At 58.7% G+C, this 15191-nt stretch overlaps 1 protein-coding gene across 1 annotated transcript in view; it reads left to right on the top strand.

Annotated features, from left to right (window-relative positions):
* VOLCADRAFT_97763 (uncharacterized protein) overlaps positions 1 to 15191 on the top strand; it is a gene marked incomplete at both ends in the record, with an annotated part of 36567 nt that overhangs the window by 14696 nt on the left and 6680 nt on the right. Inside the window, 23 exons of the mRNA XM_002956706.1 lie at positions 54 to 269; positions 923 to 976; positions 2059 to 2147; positions 2235 to 2292; positions 2709 to 2895; positions 3779 to 3915; positions 4671 to 4850; positions 4902 to 5003; positions 5221 to 5553; positions 6083 to 6160; positions 6752 to 6866; positions 7399 to 7514; positions 8130 to 8267; positions 8679 to 8738; positions 9405 to 9600; positions 9796 to 9949; positions 10256 to 10559; positions 10922 to 10963; positions 11853 to 12114; positions 12159 to 12168; positions 12638 to 12938; positions 13871 to 13968; positions 14502 to 14757. Coding sequence (XP_002956752.1) covers positions 54 to 269; positions 923 to 976; positions 2059 to 2147; positions 2235 to 2292; positions 2709 to 2895; positions 3779 to 3915; positions 4671 to 4850; positions 4902 to 5003; positions 5221 to 5553; positions 6083 to 6160; positions 6752 to 6866; positions 7399 to 7514; positions 8130 to 8267; positions 8679 to 8738; positions 9405 to 9600; positions 9796 to 9949; positions 10256 to 10559; positions 10922 to 10963; positions 11853 to 12114; positions 12159 to 12168; positions 12638 to 12938; positions 13871 to 13968; positions 14502 to 14757 — 3486 coding nt within the window. The remainder of the gene's footprint in view (positions 1 to 53; positions 270 to 922; positions 977 to 2058; positions 2148 to 2234; positions 2293 to 2708; positions 2896 to 3778; positions 3916 to 4670; positions 4851 to 4901; positions 5004 to 5220; positions 5554 to 6082; positions 6161 to 6751; positions 6867 to 7398; positions 7515 to 8129; positions 8268 to 8678; positions 8739 to 9404; positions 9601 to 9795; positions 9950 to 10255; positions 10560 to 10921; positions 10964 to 11852; positions 12115 to 12158; positions 12169 to 12637; positions 12939 to 13870; positions 13969 to 14501; positions 14758 to 15191) is intronic.

Raw genomic sequence — 15191 nt, 5'->3', positions numbered from 1 at the left:
ACTCGTTCGTGGTTCGTCTTTCCCCCCCTTTCCCCGCCGCGCCCCACCCGCAGGCCTGTCTAGCTGGTTGCGGCGGGCCCTCCTCCCCCGCACTGACCTGCGGCCAGGCGGCAGTCTCCGGGTGGATCATCCGGGCGAGGCAGCTGGCGGCACCGCCGCGTTCAGCCGTCGCGAAGTGGCCCGTGGGTCGCTACCTCTCGGCCCCCGTGGCCACACCGCTGCGGTTCTGCCGGCCCAACATGAAGACCTACACCGACCTGCGCGTCGAGGTGAGTGGCTGGGGGGCTGGGGGGCTGAGCGGCTGGGGGGCTGAGCGGCTGAGCGGGCTGAGCGGCTGAGCGGCTGAGCGGGCGACGGATAGCAGTGTAACTGATAGCAGTGAGAAAACGGGCTCTGTAGGTGAACAGTGTGGGAAGATGGGTAGGAATGAAAGAAAGGAGGTTCGCGGAAAGTGAGCGCAGAGAGTGCAGGTAGCGGTAGCGGTAGCGGTAGTGGATCTAGGGAAGGCTGGACGAACCCCTAGAGCTTGGTAGCATTAAGTGTGGTACGGGGCTCGGACCGGGGGAAGTGCCGTACCGTACGGTACACTACCGTGCCCTACCGATTTCTGTTGTGCCAGCTGTTGAGCTCGTAGGGAGGCCGGCAATGCGCTAGCGCGGCGGTATCTGATCTGGACAGGAGCTTGGTTCCACTTCCAGTTCCAGTTCCAGTTCCAGTTCCAGTTCCCGGGGCATTCCGTGCTTTGGGGAAACTTAGTACGGAGGGTGTGAGAGACGAAGGGCGACTAAAAGGATGCACAGTGTGCACTGGTTCTCCTGCGCCGTTGTTTTGGCGGCTGTGTGTGATGCGTGTGGGCGTGCTGCGTCGTCGTGTGTGAGCCTGGTGCTGCGTGCTGTGCTTTTCGCTGCTGTGTGCTGTGCAGATGGATGCTGTTTCAGCCGCGTTCGGTACTGCTATGGAGCCCGTACTCGCACAGGTGCGTTGTGTGTATGTATGTCTGTATGTATGTCTGTATGTATGTATGTTGTTATAGGGTGGTTAAGCTTCACCAGCGGCCCCCTTTCCCGAGGGCAGTTCCCTGCTCTCCCCTGCGAGAGGGGCACCCTAATCCATTCACCCCATCCGATTTCAGAATGTATTTATTGGGTTCAGCAACTCACCGCCAGCATCCAACCAAATCTAGCGGATCAACGGGGCCTCAACTTAGTTCCTGGTCAGCTCGCAAGTTGATATTATCACGTCCTACACCGTCCATATGATGGGGGGCCACCTCCCATTTCAACACTCCTCAAACACCCAAGGATCCCGGACACCCCGGGAGCAAAAGTCAGGCCAAACCTCTGCCAGCAACCTGCTGTTTTAGAGTCAATTCCAACTTGGTTGTTTACTTTCCTTAAAATCTATTAAATTGCAAGACAGGACAATCTGCGAATTGCTAGGATCGAACTAGCGACCTCTAGATCTTCAGTCTAGCGCTCTCCCAACTGAGCTAAATCCGCTGTTATGTGTGTAAGTTTATAAGTATGGTATAGTAGTAGTGGGGGGAGGGGAAAGGAGTTTAGGTAGATATCAGTATCAGGAGGGCCCAGACCGCTGGGTGGTGGGGAGGAGGGGGAGAAGATACAAATGATGTTGTAGCGCGTGGCTAGGCAAAAGGGCCACAGTCAGAGCCCTGCGAGGTTAGGCCTTACTCGGAAGGGTTTGGAGCGGCTGGGGGGAAAAGCAGAGCGGGCCAAGAGGGGCATGGTTTCTTCCTTCCTGTTCATGGTTCTTCCCTGGACGCGGTCCACGCCGCCCAGCCTGTTGTCTTTAGTTCTTTTTCCCAAGTCACTACTGGTTGGCAAACCTCGTTTTTCAAACTTTTGCGGTATCTGTGTCCAATCCTGGAGTAACCGTTCATCTATATCTGGTATCAGCTTCATCATTCGCCTGTGGTTCGTCTTCCCTCCCTCCCTCCGCATCTGCCGCTCTCTCGACGTCCTACCTGACCAACCTCTCTATGGACCGCCGCCTCCTTCCTCCCAATCGGATCCGTCCTCCACCTCCTTTCAATCGCAGCTGGCAAAGGCGTTCAAGCAGCGGGTGGTACCGCCTCAGCCACAGCTGCTGCAACCCAGCGGACAGTTGGCACCACAGCAACAGCCGCCGTGGGTATTGGGTAGAGCAGGCGGAGCAGCGGGGGGAGCCGCGGCGCCAAACACCGCCGCCACCACCACCACCACCACCACCAGCAGTCCCTCCGGACTTCCCCCTTGGGACAATATCCGCTACGTGTGGAGGGGCGGCATGAAGGTACACTGGCGGGGGCCCCTCGTGGGTCAAGAGTGTTTGTGTCCGTGGGCTGGCGGGATTGACTTGAATGGGAAACTAAGGGGAAAATAAACGGAAACTAAGGGGAAAAATAAAGGGAAAATTAAAGGGAAGATAAAAGGGAATTGAAGGAGAAAATAAGGGGAAAATAAGCAACTCACTCCGACCTAGACCCGATGAAGCTTATGAATCTTGGAGTCCAGCTGCGCCCATGCCCGCATAGCGGTAGGCTCACTTTATGCAACGGCTAGAGATACAAAACCCCCTAACCCCTCCACTTTGTAAGAGCCTTACAGGGGATGTCTTCTACATATCAAGATGGTTTTCAGGACGAATTTTCTTATATAGCCCTCCGCCTGGCCTTGAAGCCCAATCCAATCCACACGCTGGCAACGCAGGTGATGATCCGCGGGCTGAATGCAGTAGCAGCTGCTTCCTCCCTTGAGTTGCCCATCACCGCTCATGACCCGCGGGTCACTCTATCTGCCAGCACTCTGGGCGTCAAGCTCTCCAGCGGTCAGGTGGATCTCACGGCGACGGCGCTGTCGGTGCTGGGCTTTGCGCGTGGCCCGGGGCGGGGACCCGGTGAGCGCGTGGCGGTCAGAAATAATATTGCGGTGGTGCCTGGTGTTGGACGTGAGAGGGTGGTGGTGGTGGTGGTGGTGGTGGTGGTGGTACTGATTGCATGGTGCATGGGGAGGGAAGCCCGGGGGGGAGGGGGGGAGGAAACGCGTGGCGAGTGTGTATGGGCCCCCCCAGCCAGGAAGACAAAGATGACAGGACCGAGAAAGGGCACGAGCCTGAAAAGCGACGTAGGTGGGCTACTTGTAGGTTTAGTTCGGTTGCTCTGGTTGGTTGGTAAGTCGTACCGGGGCGGGTGTGGTACCATGACGGGGGTTCCAGGGGGCCTGAGCTGAGGGGCGGCGCCTTGGGGTTGGTGTGGGAAGGAGCGATAGGGGTGATAGGAGCGATCAGAGCGGTGGGGGCGATGGGCGATGGATGATGCCTCGGAAGGTGAGTTTGGTGGGTGGGTGGCAGCCGTCCGTCAGCCCCACCACCGCGCTCCTGCTGTGGCAGGGTAGTCGTCCATGCCGTCCGCGAGGTTCCCGTCCATCCCGTCATCCGAAGAGTCTCATTCCCGTCAACACTCGCGGGGTCTAGTGGACCTCCGGCGGCTCCTCTCGGCCCGCGGGCCGGTCATCCTTTCCATGCCTGGCAAGTCTGTGCCTGCGTGACCATTTCTTTGTAGGTTTCAGGTTCCAAGTCCGTCCGTGAATCCCACTATACCTAATTCACCACGATTCACCACAAATGCCACAATAGTGATCGTCGTCACGTCTTGTTGCGAAATGTTGCAAATATTCCCGTGTGATCGTGTGTCCCCTTCCTTCCCGAGGCATCTCCCCATGATGTGCATTCTATCCCCGCAAAGAACTTGTGTTCCCTGCCTATTCCCTGCCGTTCTCAGGCGAGCGACTGGTAACGGTGCCCCTCCTGGCGCTACCCCTGCTCAAGACCTCGCTCCACACCGCGTTCAAGCAGCGCAGCCCCACACCCTATGCCTTCCCGCTGCTCTCAGGGCCGCTGCCAGAGGGTGCCGTACAGGTAGGGGGGGTCTTGCGCCGTACCATCTTCTCTCCGCCGGGCTCCGGCGCTGCTCCCCTGACAGGTTTGGGGGTTTTACGGATTTGGGTTTTTTTCCGGACATCGCCACGCGCCTGGCTGTGGGGCGTCTAAACCTTACGACGCAAAAAAAAGGAAAAAAAGAAAGAAGAATAAAAAGGAACCACAATCTCGTTCGTTCAGTTTTACTGGCAGGCTAAATGTGCGGCGCGGGCCCGGCCGGAGCTAAGGCTTCCCAGGCCCTGCGTTTCCACGGCAGGGCCCCTTGTGTTTGTGTCGAACTGAGCAATGAGCACCCATACACCGGTCGCCGAAGCTGCACACACTCGCGCATTGTCGCCAATACGCCTATCCTCATCCACACACGTCTTCAAATTTCCAATGCACGCCTTGCCGCAAATTACCCTGAATATGACCCTGAGCCCGTGTTCTTCTTGTGCAATGTGGCCTTTATCTGTTCCACAGCTCCCGCTCCTTGCTTTCTGTAGTTATTTAAATATTTTCCTGCCGGCTTTGTATGACTTACTCTTATGGCCTTGTAAAACATTTTTATTTATTGTTTACTTCAGGAACCGGTTGACGTGCCGGGCCTTATGCGGAGCGCTTCCTGGAGCTTGGCGCTGGAGATCTCGTTATCGCGGGACGCCGTGGCGCACCTGCTGCCCCACCAACCGATTCCAACCGCCACTGCAAGCACCTCAACCGCCGTTGCTTCAACTGGCAACGGCATGCCGCAGCTGCCTCTGTGGGCCCCCGTACCTCTGCCTATGCACCATCAGCAACCTCAGCAACCTCAGCATAACGCTACCCTGGCCTTGACGCCAAGGCAGCAGCAACAGCAGCAACAGCAGCAGCAGCCTGCTGTTTCCGCGGGCGGAGTGGAGGGCATAGCCCGGGTGTACATCGGGGAGATGCAGGTCCGCGTGTGTGTATGTATGCATGTGTGTATGTGCGTGTATGTATGGAAGGGTGAGGGTTGTCGCTGGGTTTCGGAGGCGCATAAACGAGGGCTGGCAAAGGGCAGCAAGGGCCTCCGAGGTGGGGTTATTGTAGCGGTGGTGTTTTGGGAGGTGAGGAAAAATGCAAGCGAGCTGGATGGCGGGGTGGCGGGGTGGGTGTTGGTATTGGTAATCTGATGCTGGAAGGGCCTTTTGTCCATTTGGAGCATCCCTCCTACCCTACTATGCATGGGGTGGTGGTGAATGTACGGCATTCCCTCCAGTTTCTGAGTCTTAATGTACGGTGTTATATACTATGGCCGGCGGCGGTGGCGACTCCTGGCTGCAGGTCAAGTTCATTTTGGGGCTTGTGCACGGCCTTGCCAACGGTGCACCTGTTATGACCCGTGGGTCATGGAAGCGCCGCACGCATTTCGGTCCGGCTCTGTGGCCGCCGCAGCCGCCGCCGTCCGCGTCATCTCCGCCTACTGGTGCTGCAGCGACAGCGGCGGCGAGCTCTTCCTCCAGCGCAGCCGCAGATCGGGTTGCTGCTGCTGCTGGCGGTGCTGCTGGCGGTGGTGCTGGCGGTGGTTCCTTAGGTGGTCTCAGCCTGGGTGTCCTCCTATCCAGAGTTGATATCAACCTGAGTGCTGACGTGTTCGACATCGTGCACGACGCCCAGGTGGGCTGGGCTGTCTTGTCTTGGTTTGGTTCGTTCGGTTGAGTTCGTTAGGGTCTGGGCAGGTTGAGTTGGGTTGGTTAAGAGTAGGTTAAGAGTAGGTTAACAGGGTGGGTTGGGATGGGGGGGGTAAGAATGCAGTCATGAAGCGAAGGAAAGCGCCCCGGAACTTGGGTTGATTCTTACAGCTATCACCCCATCCACACACACACATCATAGTGTCTTCATACCGTCGTTTGCATAGTTGCGTTTGCGGGGCACGGTTACCGGATATGCCTTGATGTCCGTCTGTCTGTCCATCTCAAACCAAAACTTGAAAAGCTGGCGTGTGATTTGAATGGTGTGCGACGCCCGTTCACCTTGAGAACGCTGCTCCAGGGCTTTACCCCCCGCTCTCCCCCACATACACACACGCACACGCGTGCATGGGCGGGGTGTCATGTGTAATGTGATGTTGGGGGTAAATGGCAGTACACTTTCGTGTACGACCCGGATATCCATCGGATGATGACCCTCTTGCACTTGCACGCAGGACGCTGACGACCCCTCCGACCTTGTGTGTCTGAGGACCCGGAAACTGCGTTACGCCAACACGTTCAGCTACTCCCGGGTGGGTCGGTGGGCAGCTTTGGATATGTATGTGTGTTGTTGATGTTGTTGATGTTGTTGTTGCTGTCGTTGCTGTCGTTGTTATTACAGAGGGCTACCAAGTTTCTATACCGCAAGGCAAAGAAACCCCGAGCCAAAGGGCACATCGCCTGTTTGTGTGCGTGTGTGTGTGTGTGGTTCGGTGGGGGGGGTCCTGCGTGCATCGTTTCGTTGGAAGTTGGGTCTTAAGTTGGTCTGGGCCGGGACTGCTATAATCTTTGGTCGGCCACCAGCTTTTGTGGAGGCGGTGGGGGACCCACCCGGATCTCCACACGACCAACAGGGACCTCACTGCCCGTCCGTTATCATCCATGTATGTCGCGGGGTGTGTGTGTATGTGTGTGTATGTGAGTGAGTGTGTTAGTGTGAGTGTGAGTGTGTGTGAGAGTGTGTGTGAGAGTGTGAGTGCTGGCCCTGATGCTGGGGGTTCGCCGGCACACAGAGCCTCCCGGGCTCTTCACCCCCGCACCCGCGCTGGCTGTTCAACCACCTTCTCCGCCCTTCACTACCGACCTACGTCACCGACCCTCCGACCCATGGGACCTACCTCCAGGCCATCCGTACAACACCTCGGAGCAACGGCACATCGCGAAACAAGCTCGTGGCTCGCCCCATCATGACCGCACTCAGTGTGGAGGCGTACGACATCAGGATTTTCATACCCAGCGGTGGGAGCGGCGGCTCCGCCTCTGCCTCCGTCCCAGGCGCTGCAGGCCCCGGGGGAACAACTGGCCTGGCGGCGGTGACGACGGCACATTCGCCGGCTTCAGGTGCTGCAACAACGGCGGCGGCGGCGGCGGCGGCGGCCAACCTGCGGCGGCGGCACGGCGGCTATAGCGGCGGTGTGGGCGGCAGCAGTGGGCTGGGACTGGGTGAGGCGGGAAGGGAGGGAGGCGGGAGTACGGTGCGTCCTAGCGGTGGGAACCCTAAGATCTAAGACCATTGGTGATCTAGATCACCACTCTCAGGCCCCCTAAACTCTTGCCCTGGCAGCAGCTTCACTCGTTCGTGGTTCGTCTTTCCCCCCACCCGGGAAATATCGTAGGGCCCACAACCCCACGGAGTCCCACGAGCTCATGAGCCGGTGCTTTGCCCTTACCCTCTCGTCCACCAATCACGCTACGGTGATGCGTGATGTGCTGTGTTTTGCTGTGCTGTGCGCCTGGCCGTGCGTGCCTGGCCACGTCGGGTGCCTCGCAGCTTCTGAGGCTGCTGCACCCTGCACAGGTGACCCATGGGACGGTGCCGACCCTGCCGCCGGACCGGGATTCGGAGCAGGACTTATCGCGACTTGCGACTGTCTGCTGCTGCGTCAGGTACGAACTGTACCGCACCGTACCGTACCGTGAACTAACTTTTTATTAGTCCACAAGCCTCACTCGGTGCAGTGGTAACGGTCCGTACCGGTGTTTGTACGTTGTGTGGGTGTGTGATGCTGACCAAGACTGGCCCAAAAACGTACCTCCAGGCGATATCGCACATTGGATCTCCGATGTGTAATACCACCATTTAAGATTGGTTTTTTCCAACCTATTAATTAATTATTCTCATACTCAATTTCATCTAATAGTTATTTACGCATATGTATCAACACCCCGTAGTTCAGTTGCCACGAACGGTGGACGTGGTAAGCTTCCAATCTCACCAGCAAGAGAATGCCCCGTTCCCTAGGGTTTCCGTGCATACCTGCTTCCCTAGGGGCTTTGTCTCTCCTTCCTTCCCTCCTTCCTTCCTTCCTTCCTTTCTTCCTTCCCGCCCACCGGTAGTAGGCGCTTCGGACACATCAGTGCTGTGGACATCATAGCTCTGCAGATTGTTATCTACGATAGTACTCCGGTTGGTATCTCACCCGCCGCCTCCACGCCTTGCCCCCGCTTCCTCCCCCGGTTCCTTCCACGCACACACACACACACACACACACACACATGCAGGCGGAGCCGGAGGGCAGCAGCTCCTCTGCGGAGGCCTCGCAACCGCTGACGATGTGGCCGTCCGCGCAGGCGGCAGGACCCCAGCCACAGCCACAGCAACCTAACCGACCCATCCGTATTGTTGTACAGGACGTGCAGGTGCGGTATTAGGGTGGTGGTGGGGGGAAGCTTACTGGTATGCGGCGGATCTGTGGAGCTGTGTGAGTGGGTGTGAGTGTGGGTGTGTTGGGATAGAGGTGGTGGTGGTAGTGGTGGTAGTGGTGGTAGTGGTGGTAGTGGTGTTAGTGGTGGTAGTGGTGTTAGTGATGTTAGTGGTGGTAGTGGTAATAGTGGTGGTAGTGGTGTTAGTGGTGTTAGTGGTGGTAGTGGTAGAGGCGTTGTATGGCCATGGAGCCTAGTTGGATGCGGTTGCAGCCGCGGATGTTTCCTCTTGAAACGTGAAGAGCCATTGAAAAGGGTTTCATGCGTCGACAGTACCACCACGGGGGTATCGGTCCACCTGAGATCCTTACCGAGATGTATTAGATGATTTGTGTTGTGTACACGCAGGTGCTGTGTACGACAGACTCTCGTGATGCCGTCATCGCCACCACTGTCCACATCATCGAGGTAAGAGTTAAGCGAAAAGGGGGCCCCTGCAGTCCTGAGTTTGTCTGTGTGCGCCCCACCGTGCCTGTGTGTGTTTGCATGTATGTGGCACAGTATGTCGTTGGAGGTTTATGAGGTGGGCGGCCGTTTCGGTGACTGCGGAGCCCCCCACTGGAGCCCCGAAGGGGGAGGGCGGACCTTTGGGGGAACAGAACTACCCCCTTTTTTGAGCCACCACTCTCTCTCTCTCCCTCTACCTATCTATCTCACAGAGACACACACATACAGACACACACACACACATGTCGTGCGGGCTAATGTCGGGAGGGCCCTCTGTGCCTGTAACCTGCCTCCAGTCACATGTCACCTCTTCACCTTGCACACGCCACATCAGCCAGGAGGGTGCTTCTACTGGTACGGCACGCTATCGCAGCAATCATCCAGCTATAGAGAACCGACACCGTCATCACGTGTGTGTGTATGGGGGGGGTGCATGTGGGATGTGTTTCTGTTCAGGCAATCTGGCAGGTTTACCGCCGTCCTCCAACCCCACTCTCAGAGACAAACACACACACACGGGGCCGCGGTTGGGGCATTCATACCCCTGACTCATGCGCGTAGCCAGGGTTACGGCTTCCTTCGCCGTTTCTGTCTCCCCATCTCCCCCGCCCCCCCCCCCACACACAGGCCTTCTCACGCCTGCCCGGATCCGCTGCCGCGCGAGCTGCCGCCGCCGCTGCCAACGCAGCCAACGCCGCGAAGGCAGCTGCCGCCGGCGGCGGTGGCAGCACCGCCGCCGGCGCCGGCGCCGCTGGCGGCGGCAGCTCTACCCTGGGCCGCCGCATGGCAGACGTGACTGCTCCAGGGGCCCTTCCAGGGCGAGGTGGGCAGGGAGTGGAGGGAGGGCAGATGTTGGCAGATCCCTCGGCTGAGCGAAAGAGCGGTGGCGGCGGCACCGGCGGTAGCGGCGGCATCGTTGGCCATGGTGGGCTTGTAGGTACGGCAGCGGCGGCGACGGCGGTGGCAGGTGCGGCGGGTGGCCTAGAAGGTAAGGCAGCTGTTCTACCACACCAGCAAGGACAGGCACGGACGTCACTGGTGCTGCCGCTGCGGACCGCGCCATCGCAACGGCTGGACTCTGATCCATTGGCTGAGCCGCAGATCGACCCACGGGTCATTGCGGAAGAACGGGCGCTAGTGGCGCTGCTGCGGCAGCAGAACGAGGCGCGCAGGTGCGCGAACGAGACGTTCCCGGGAAAATGGGGAAGTGCGGGAGGGGAGGGAGAGGGGGGGAAGGGGAGGGGAGGGGAGCGAGAGGGGGGGAAGGGGAGGGGAGGGGAGGGAGAGGGGGGGAAGGGGAGGGGAAGGGAGGGAAGGGGAGGCCAAGGAGAAGGGAGGGTAAATTTTACTTCCAAGCATCATGCAGCGGTTGACACAGCAAAAACATCAGCCTCACTCACCCGCACGTGCCACCTGATCGACCAAACCCCTGTTCAACCCCTGTTCAACCCGCTTCCTCCGTCTCCCGATAATGCCAGGGCGGCAGCTCGGCGACGTCGGCTGGAGCGCTCCTCCGGCTCCACCATCTCCACAGCAGCGGCCACGGATCCGGATCCAGCCGGCAGCTTCAACTCAGATTCCGACGACGAGGGCGTACTGGGCGGTGGCCTAGACCCCTCCGACGCGCAAGACGTGCGGGATGCCGAGGCCGAGACAGAGGCAGCCGTGCCGCCGGCGGCAGCTAGCGCCGCCGCAGGGCGGGCTTCGGCTGCCGTACACACGGCCGAGCAGCAGCACCCCGCCATGCAGACGTTGTACGAGGTGGAGTTTGTCTTGGTGCAGGTGGGTCCTGTGCGCCAACCGCTAACCGTTAACCGTTAGTCAGTACTGCGGTGTACTGGCTGCATGTGCGGATTTCCTCTTTTTCTCACCCCCCCTTCGTATCTTTGTTTCTCACTTCTCTGCGTTGCGTGCCTAAAAGGCGTTGCAAAGCCTGGAAAAGCACCGGTAACTTGCGCAACGCCAGTCGTTGTCAGTCGGAGCAAGTGCGACGTGATCCCTTGCCCTCTCCCTTAAGCTAATCGACGAGGCGCAGTCAACGTGCGGCGGTGGCATCTATCCGTCCGTCCGTCTGTCCGTCTGTCTGTTCGTCTGTGCGTCCATCCGTCAAGTGTTGTGAGCCTCCCTCCCTGGCGCAACTGCAGGTGGCCCTCATTTCCGAGTACGGCGGCAGCAGCGCCTGCCTGGTGCTGGGTGCTGACAGTGCATTGCTGCGCGGTGGCAGGGCGCCTGCGGCTGCCGGGGCGTCTACAGCATCTGCGACGGGTACGGCAACGGCAGCGGCAGCGGCGGGTACTTCGGCCGCGACGGCGGCAGCGGGGACGGGGACGGGGACCCTCAAGGTGCTCACGTTCGATGTGGAGACTTTGCAGGTGAGGGGGTGGTTTGTGAGGGAGCCGGAGCCGCATGGCACGTTGCATGCTAACGGACTTAACGGAGGCTACGTTGGAGCGCTGTAACGGCTACTCGGAGTGGTGTTTTGTCGAGGGGAGGGCTGGAAGGGGACGGGCCGCAGGACTTTTTGGACAAAATGGCGTTTTTGTTCCTTTTTACTTGTTTCGGGCACCCATACAGCATGTCTTGTCGTGTTCCTTTGCGTTGGGATAGATTCGTAATTATAATTATAATTATAATTATAATTATGTTTATATTTATATTTATATTCTATATTTATATTTATATTTATATTTATATTTTATTAATATTAATACTAATATTTATATTTTATATTTATTTATTTTTATATTTATATTTATATGTGCTGTTTGATTTGCATGGCTATGTACGGCATTGTGGAGGTGTTGTGATGATTGCGCTGGGGTTGTTGTTCCGGAGGCGCTGTGGTGCGTTGAGTCTCCTTGTTTCGCTCGCAGCACAGGGGCAATCGCCCCTGAGGTGCTCTGCGGGTACTGCCCCGGTGCTGTTGGCTGGCGGACACTGGCTGACGCGGATAGTTGGCGCAGGTCTGAATGGCGTTTCTTACCTCTTCAGCCAATCGTATGCTAATTTTAACCTGTAAGAGGGGGTGTTTGACCCAACGTTTGCACGTGGGACCCCGCACACCTGCTATTACAGGCTTATGCGGCCCGACAGGACCAGTCCCGGGAGGCTTCGGCGATGGCCCTAGCGGCTGGCGGCACCGCTGCCGCCGGCAGTAGTTCTGCAGCCGGCGGCGGCGGCAGCGGCGGCTTGCGACCATCATTTTCACCCCTAACGGACGCGCTGGCAGCTTCAGCGGCAGCGGCGGCTTCGGCGGCTTCAGCGGCTGGAGGTGCCGGCAGCGGCGGAGGGCTTGGACAGCGGTCTTCCGATGTCACCGCCGTCAGCGGCGGTGGCGGTGCGTATGGAACTGGGTTTCCAGCCCCTGTGGTGTGGCTGCAGGTGGTGAACGGTGAGGATGTTGCCGTGGGACAAGGATTTTGTTCTGGGGATATCAAAATGGCGACAATCGACATCTTTTTCCTTTCTCTGTCCTCCAGCAGCAGCAGGTGCTGGTTTCTTTCTCTCCTCCGCCCTCGTACTTGTAGTAGTACCTTGCTGTGGTACGGCAATCTTGCATGCGTTGGGGGGAAAATTGACCCTCACGTGCACTCATCTGATCTCTAGCGGTAGCTCTGAAAGTGCCGTCATCATCCGTACATACCGTACGCAGGGCAACTTCTGCCCTATGGCGCTGCACAGCCTACGAACCGGACCATCCCCGTCGTCGTCAGCGGCTATGGAGGGGGCGCCGCCGCTGCGGCTGCTGGTGCTGCTGCTGCGTCGGACTATGCTGCAGCTACAACTTCTGGATTCGAGCCGCTTGGATCTCGAATCATCATGCAGAAGATCCTGAATCCATTTCGGATCCACCTCACCAGCTCTCGTCCATGGATTGCGCCGCCGGGCTCTCCTCTTGACGCTCTGACGGCGGCGGTGCCGGTGAACCCATCATCAGTGCCGCGGGGGCCGGTGGCGGCGGCAGCGCAGCAGCCGCAGTCGCAGCCGCAGCGGCTGCAGCCGTCGGGCGGCAGAGGCAACTCGCCCGAGGGGGGTTCCGGCGGCAGCGGCGGCTTAAAACTGGATATTGACGTCCCTGCCATCACGGGCCAGATGGAGAGCTGGCAGTTCCAGCTGCTGCTAGCGGTCATCAATGAGACGTTGGCGGCACCCTTGCCCAAGGTGAGTGTTATTGAGACATTACCGTACCGGTGTGGAGCGGTATGTCTGTCTGTCCGTGTGTCTGTATCTGTACGTGTGGAGGGGAGGAAATTAAGCATGAGGAGGGGTATGGATAGATGGTATGCTGAGCAACCATGATGGAAGCGGTTGCAGCTCTGTTGGGGGTCGGGGCTGTCCGGGTCACAAATAAGAGGTTGGTAGCAGCAGCCCTCCGCCCCGTCATTCGCATGACGGCCTCCCGCGTCCCCACCCTAACCGTTCGTGGTTCGTCTTTCCCCACCGTGGTTCGTCTTTCCCCACCCTAACCCTAACCCTAACCCTAACCCTAACCCTAACCCTAACCCTAACCCTAACCCTAACCCTAACCCTAACCCTAACCCTAACCCTAACCCTAACCCTAACCCTAACCCTAACCCTAACCCTAACCCTAACCCTAACCCTAACCCTAACCCTAACCTTAACCCTAACCCTAACCCTAACCCTAACCCTAACCCTAACCCTAACCCTAACCCTAACCCTAACCCTAACCCTAACCCTAACCCTAACCCTAACCCTAACCCTAACCCTAACCCTAACCCTAACCCTAACCCTAACCCTAACCCTAACCCTAACCCTAACCCTAACCCTAACCCTAACCCTAACCCTAACCCTAACCCTAACCCTAACCCTAACCCTAACCCTAACCCTAACCCTAACCCTAACCCTAACCCTAACCCTAACCCTAACCCTAACCCTAACTCTCCCACCCGGCTCCATTCTGCTGTTCACCACTCTAGGGTGGATGTCACCTTCCCGTATTTGCCTCCTCCCTCCCCTCTTTGGCGATTTGGGGACATCGATAGTTGTCTCTCTAGTTTGATTTTCGCACATACCTCCCCTTTGCTTCCCTCCTTGCCTGGCTTGAATGGCTGGCTGGCTGGCTTCCTGCCTAGGTGGTAATGCTGACCCGTGGGTCAGGTCGGCAACCGCTGCCCGCAGTGGAGTCCGACCCGCAGGTGGCGGGGACTGCCGACATGCTCATATCACTAAAGTGAGGAGATTCGCAGAGTCCTGATTAGGAGTCCCAATGGGGGAGGGGGGTAGTACTCCGATGTCGCGATGTAGAACATGGCTCGGCACACTCGGGCTGGGGAGGGGCCGTGGGTGCGATGGTGGGTGCAAGTTCGCGCCCTCTCTCTGTTCCGTCCTTATGCGCCAACGTGTGTGTGATGGTACATTTCTGAATGCCTTCGGAGGAAGTAGAGCCCCCAACCCCGCGTCTAGCCCCCTCTAACGCCCCCGTCGATGCTGCTGACCAACGGACGCAATCCATCGCAATGTCGTACGGCCTCCTCGTCTCCACCAACACCAACACCAACACCAATACCGTGATTCTGCTTACACTGCTTTCCTGTTCGAAGATCCGCGTAGCGCCCTGAGAGCCGGACGAAAGCTCCAAACCCCCCAATTCCCGACCCTGAAGCCGCTCGAAAGCTGGCTACGTGACCTGCCCTGTGCCGCCGCCTGCCCTCGGCGACATTCCCTCCCTCCCGCTGTCTGTCCCTCTGTGGTATGATATGACAGACAACAGCTCCGCTGCTTGCAGTACGAGTCGCTGACACTGGCCAGCTACCTGACCCATGGGTCACCTGGCTTCCACGACCCTTACCCCACCTATTTGAGCAGCCTGCCGGGTCCGCAGCCGCCGGGTCCTCTGACGCCACCTCCCCAGCTGATGCTGATGCACCAGCTCTCTCTTTCGCAAACAGAAGCCATGGCGGCGGCAATACCGCACGGAATGCCGTACACTGCTATGCTGTTCAAGCCGGCGACTATGGTGGTCCGCGGTGGCGTCAGCGGTGGCGGTGTTGGTGGTAATGGGGCCCAAGCTGCAGACGGCGGTGGAGTCCCTCCGGCCGCCCTCGCGCAGGTGCGTGTGGGTGTGGGTGTGCGTGTGGGTGTGCGTGTGCGTGTGCGTGTGCGTGTGGGTGTGGGTGTGCGTGTGGGTGTGCGTGTGCGTGTGCGTGTGCGTGTGCGTGTGCGTGTGCGTGTGCGTGTGCGTGTGCGTGTGCGTGTGCGTGTGCGTGTGCGTGTGCGTGTGCGTGTGCGTGTGCGTGTGCGTGTGCGTGTGCGTGTGCGTGTGCGTGTGCGTGTGCGTGTGCGTGTGCGTGTGCGTGTGCGTGTGCGTGTGCGTGTGCGTGTGCGTGTGCGTGTGCGTGTGCGTGTGCGTGTGCGTGTGCGTGTGCGTGTGCGTGTGCGTGTGCGTGTGCGTGT

The sequence above is a fragment of the Volvox carteri genome (assembly GCF_000143455.1).
Source record: "Volvox carteri f. nagariensis unplaced genomic scaffold VOLCAscaffold_64, whole genome shotgun sequence".
Lineage (NCBI taxonomy): Eukaryota > Viridiplantae > Chlorophyta > Chlorophyceae > Chlamydomonadales > Volvocaceae > Volvox > Volvox carteri.
The sequence above is the reverse complement of the archived record's forward strand: the minus strand, read 5'-3'. Positions and strand labels throughout refer to the sequence as shown.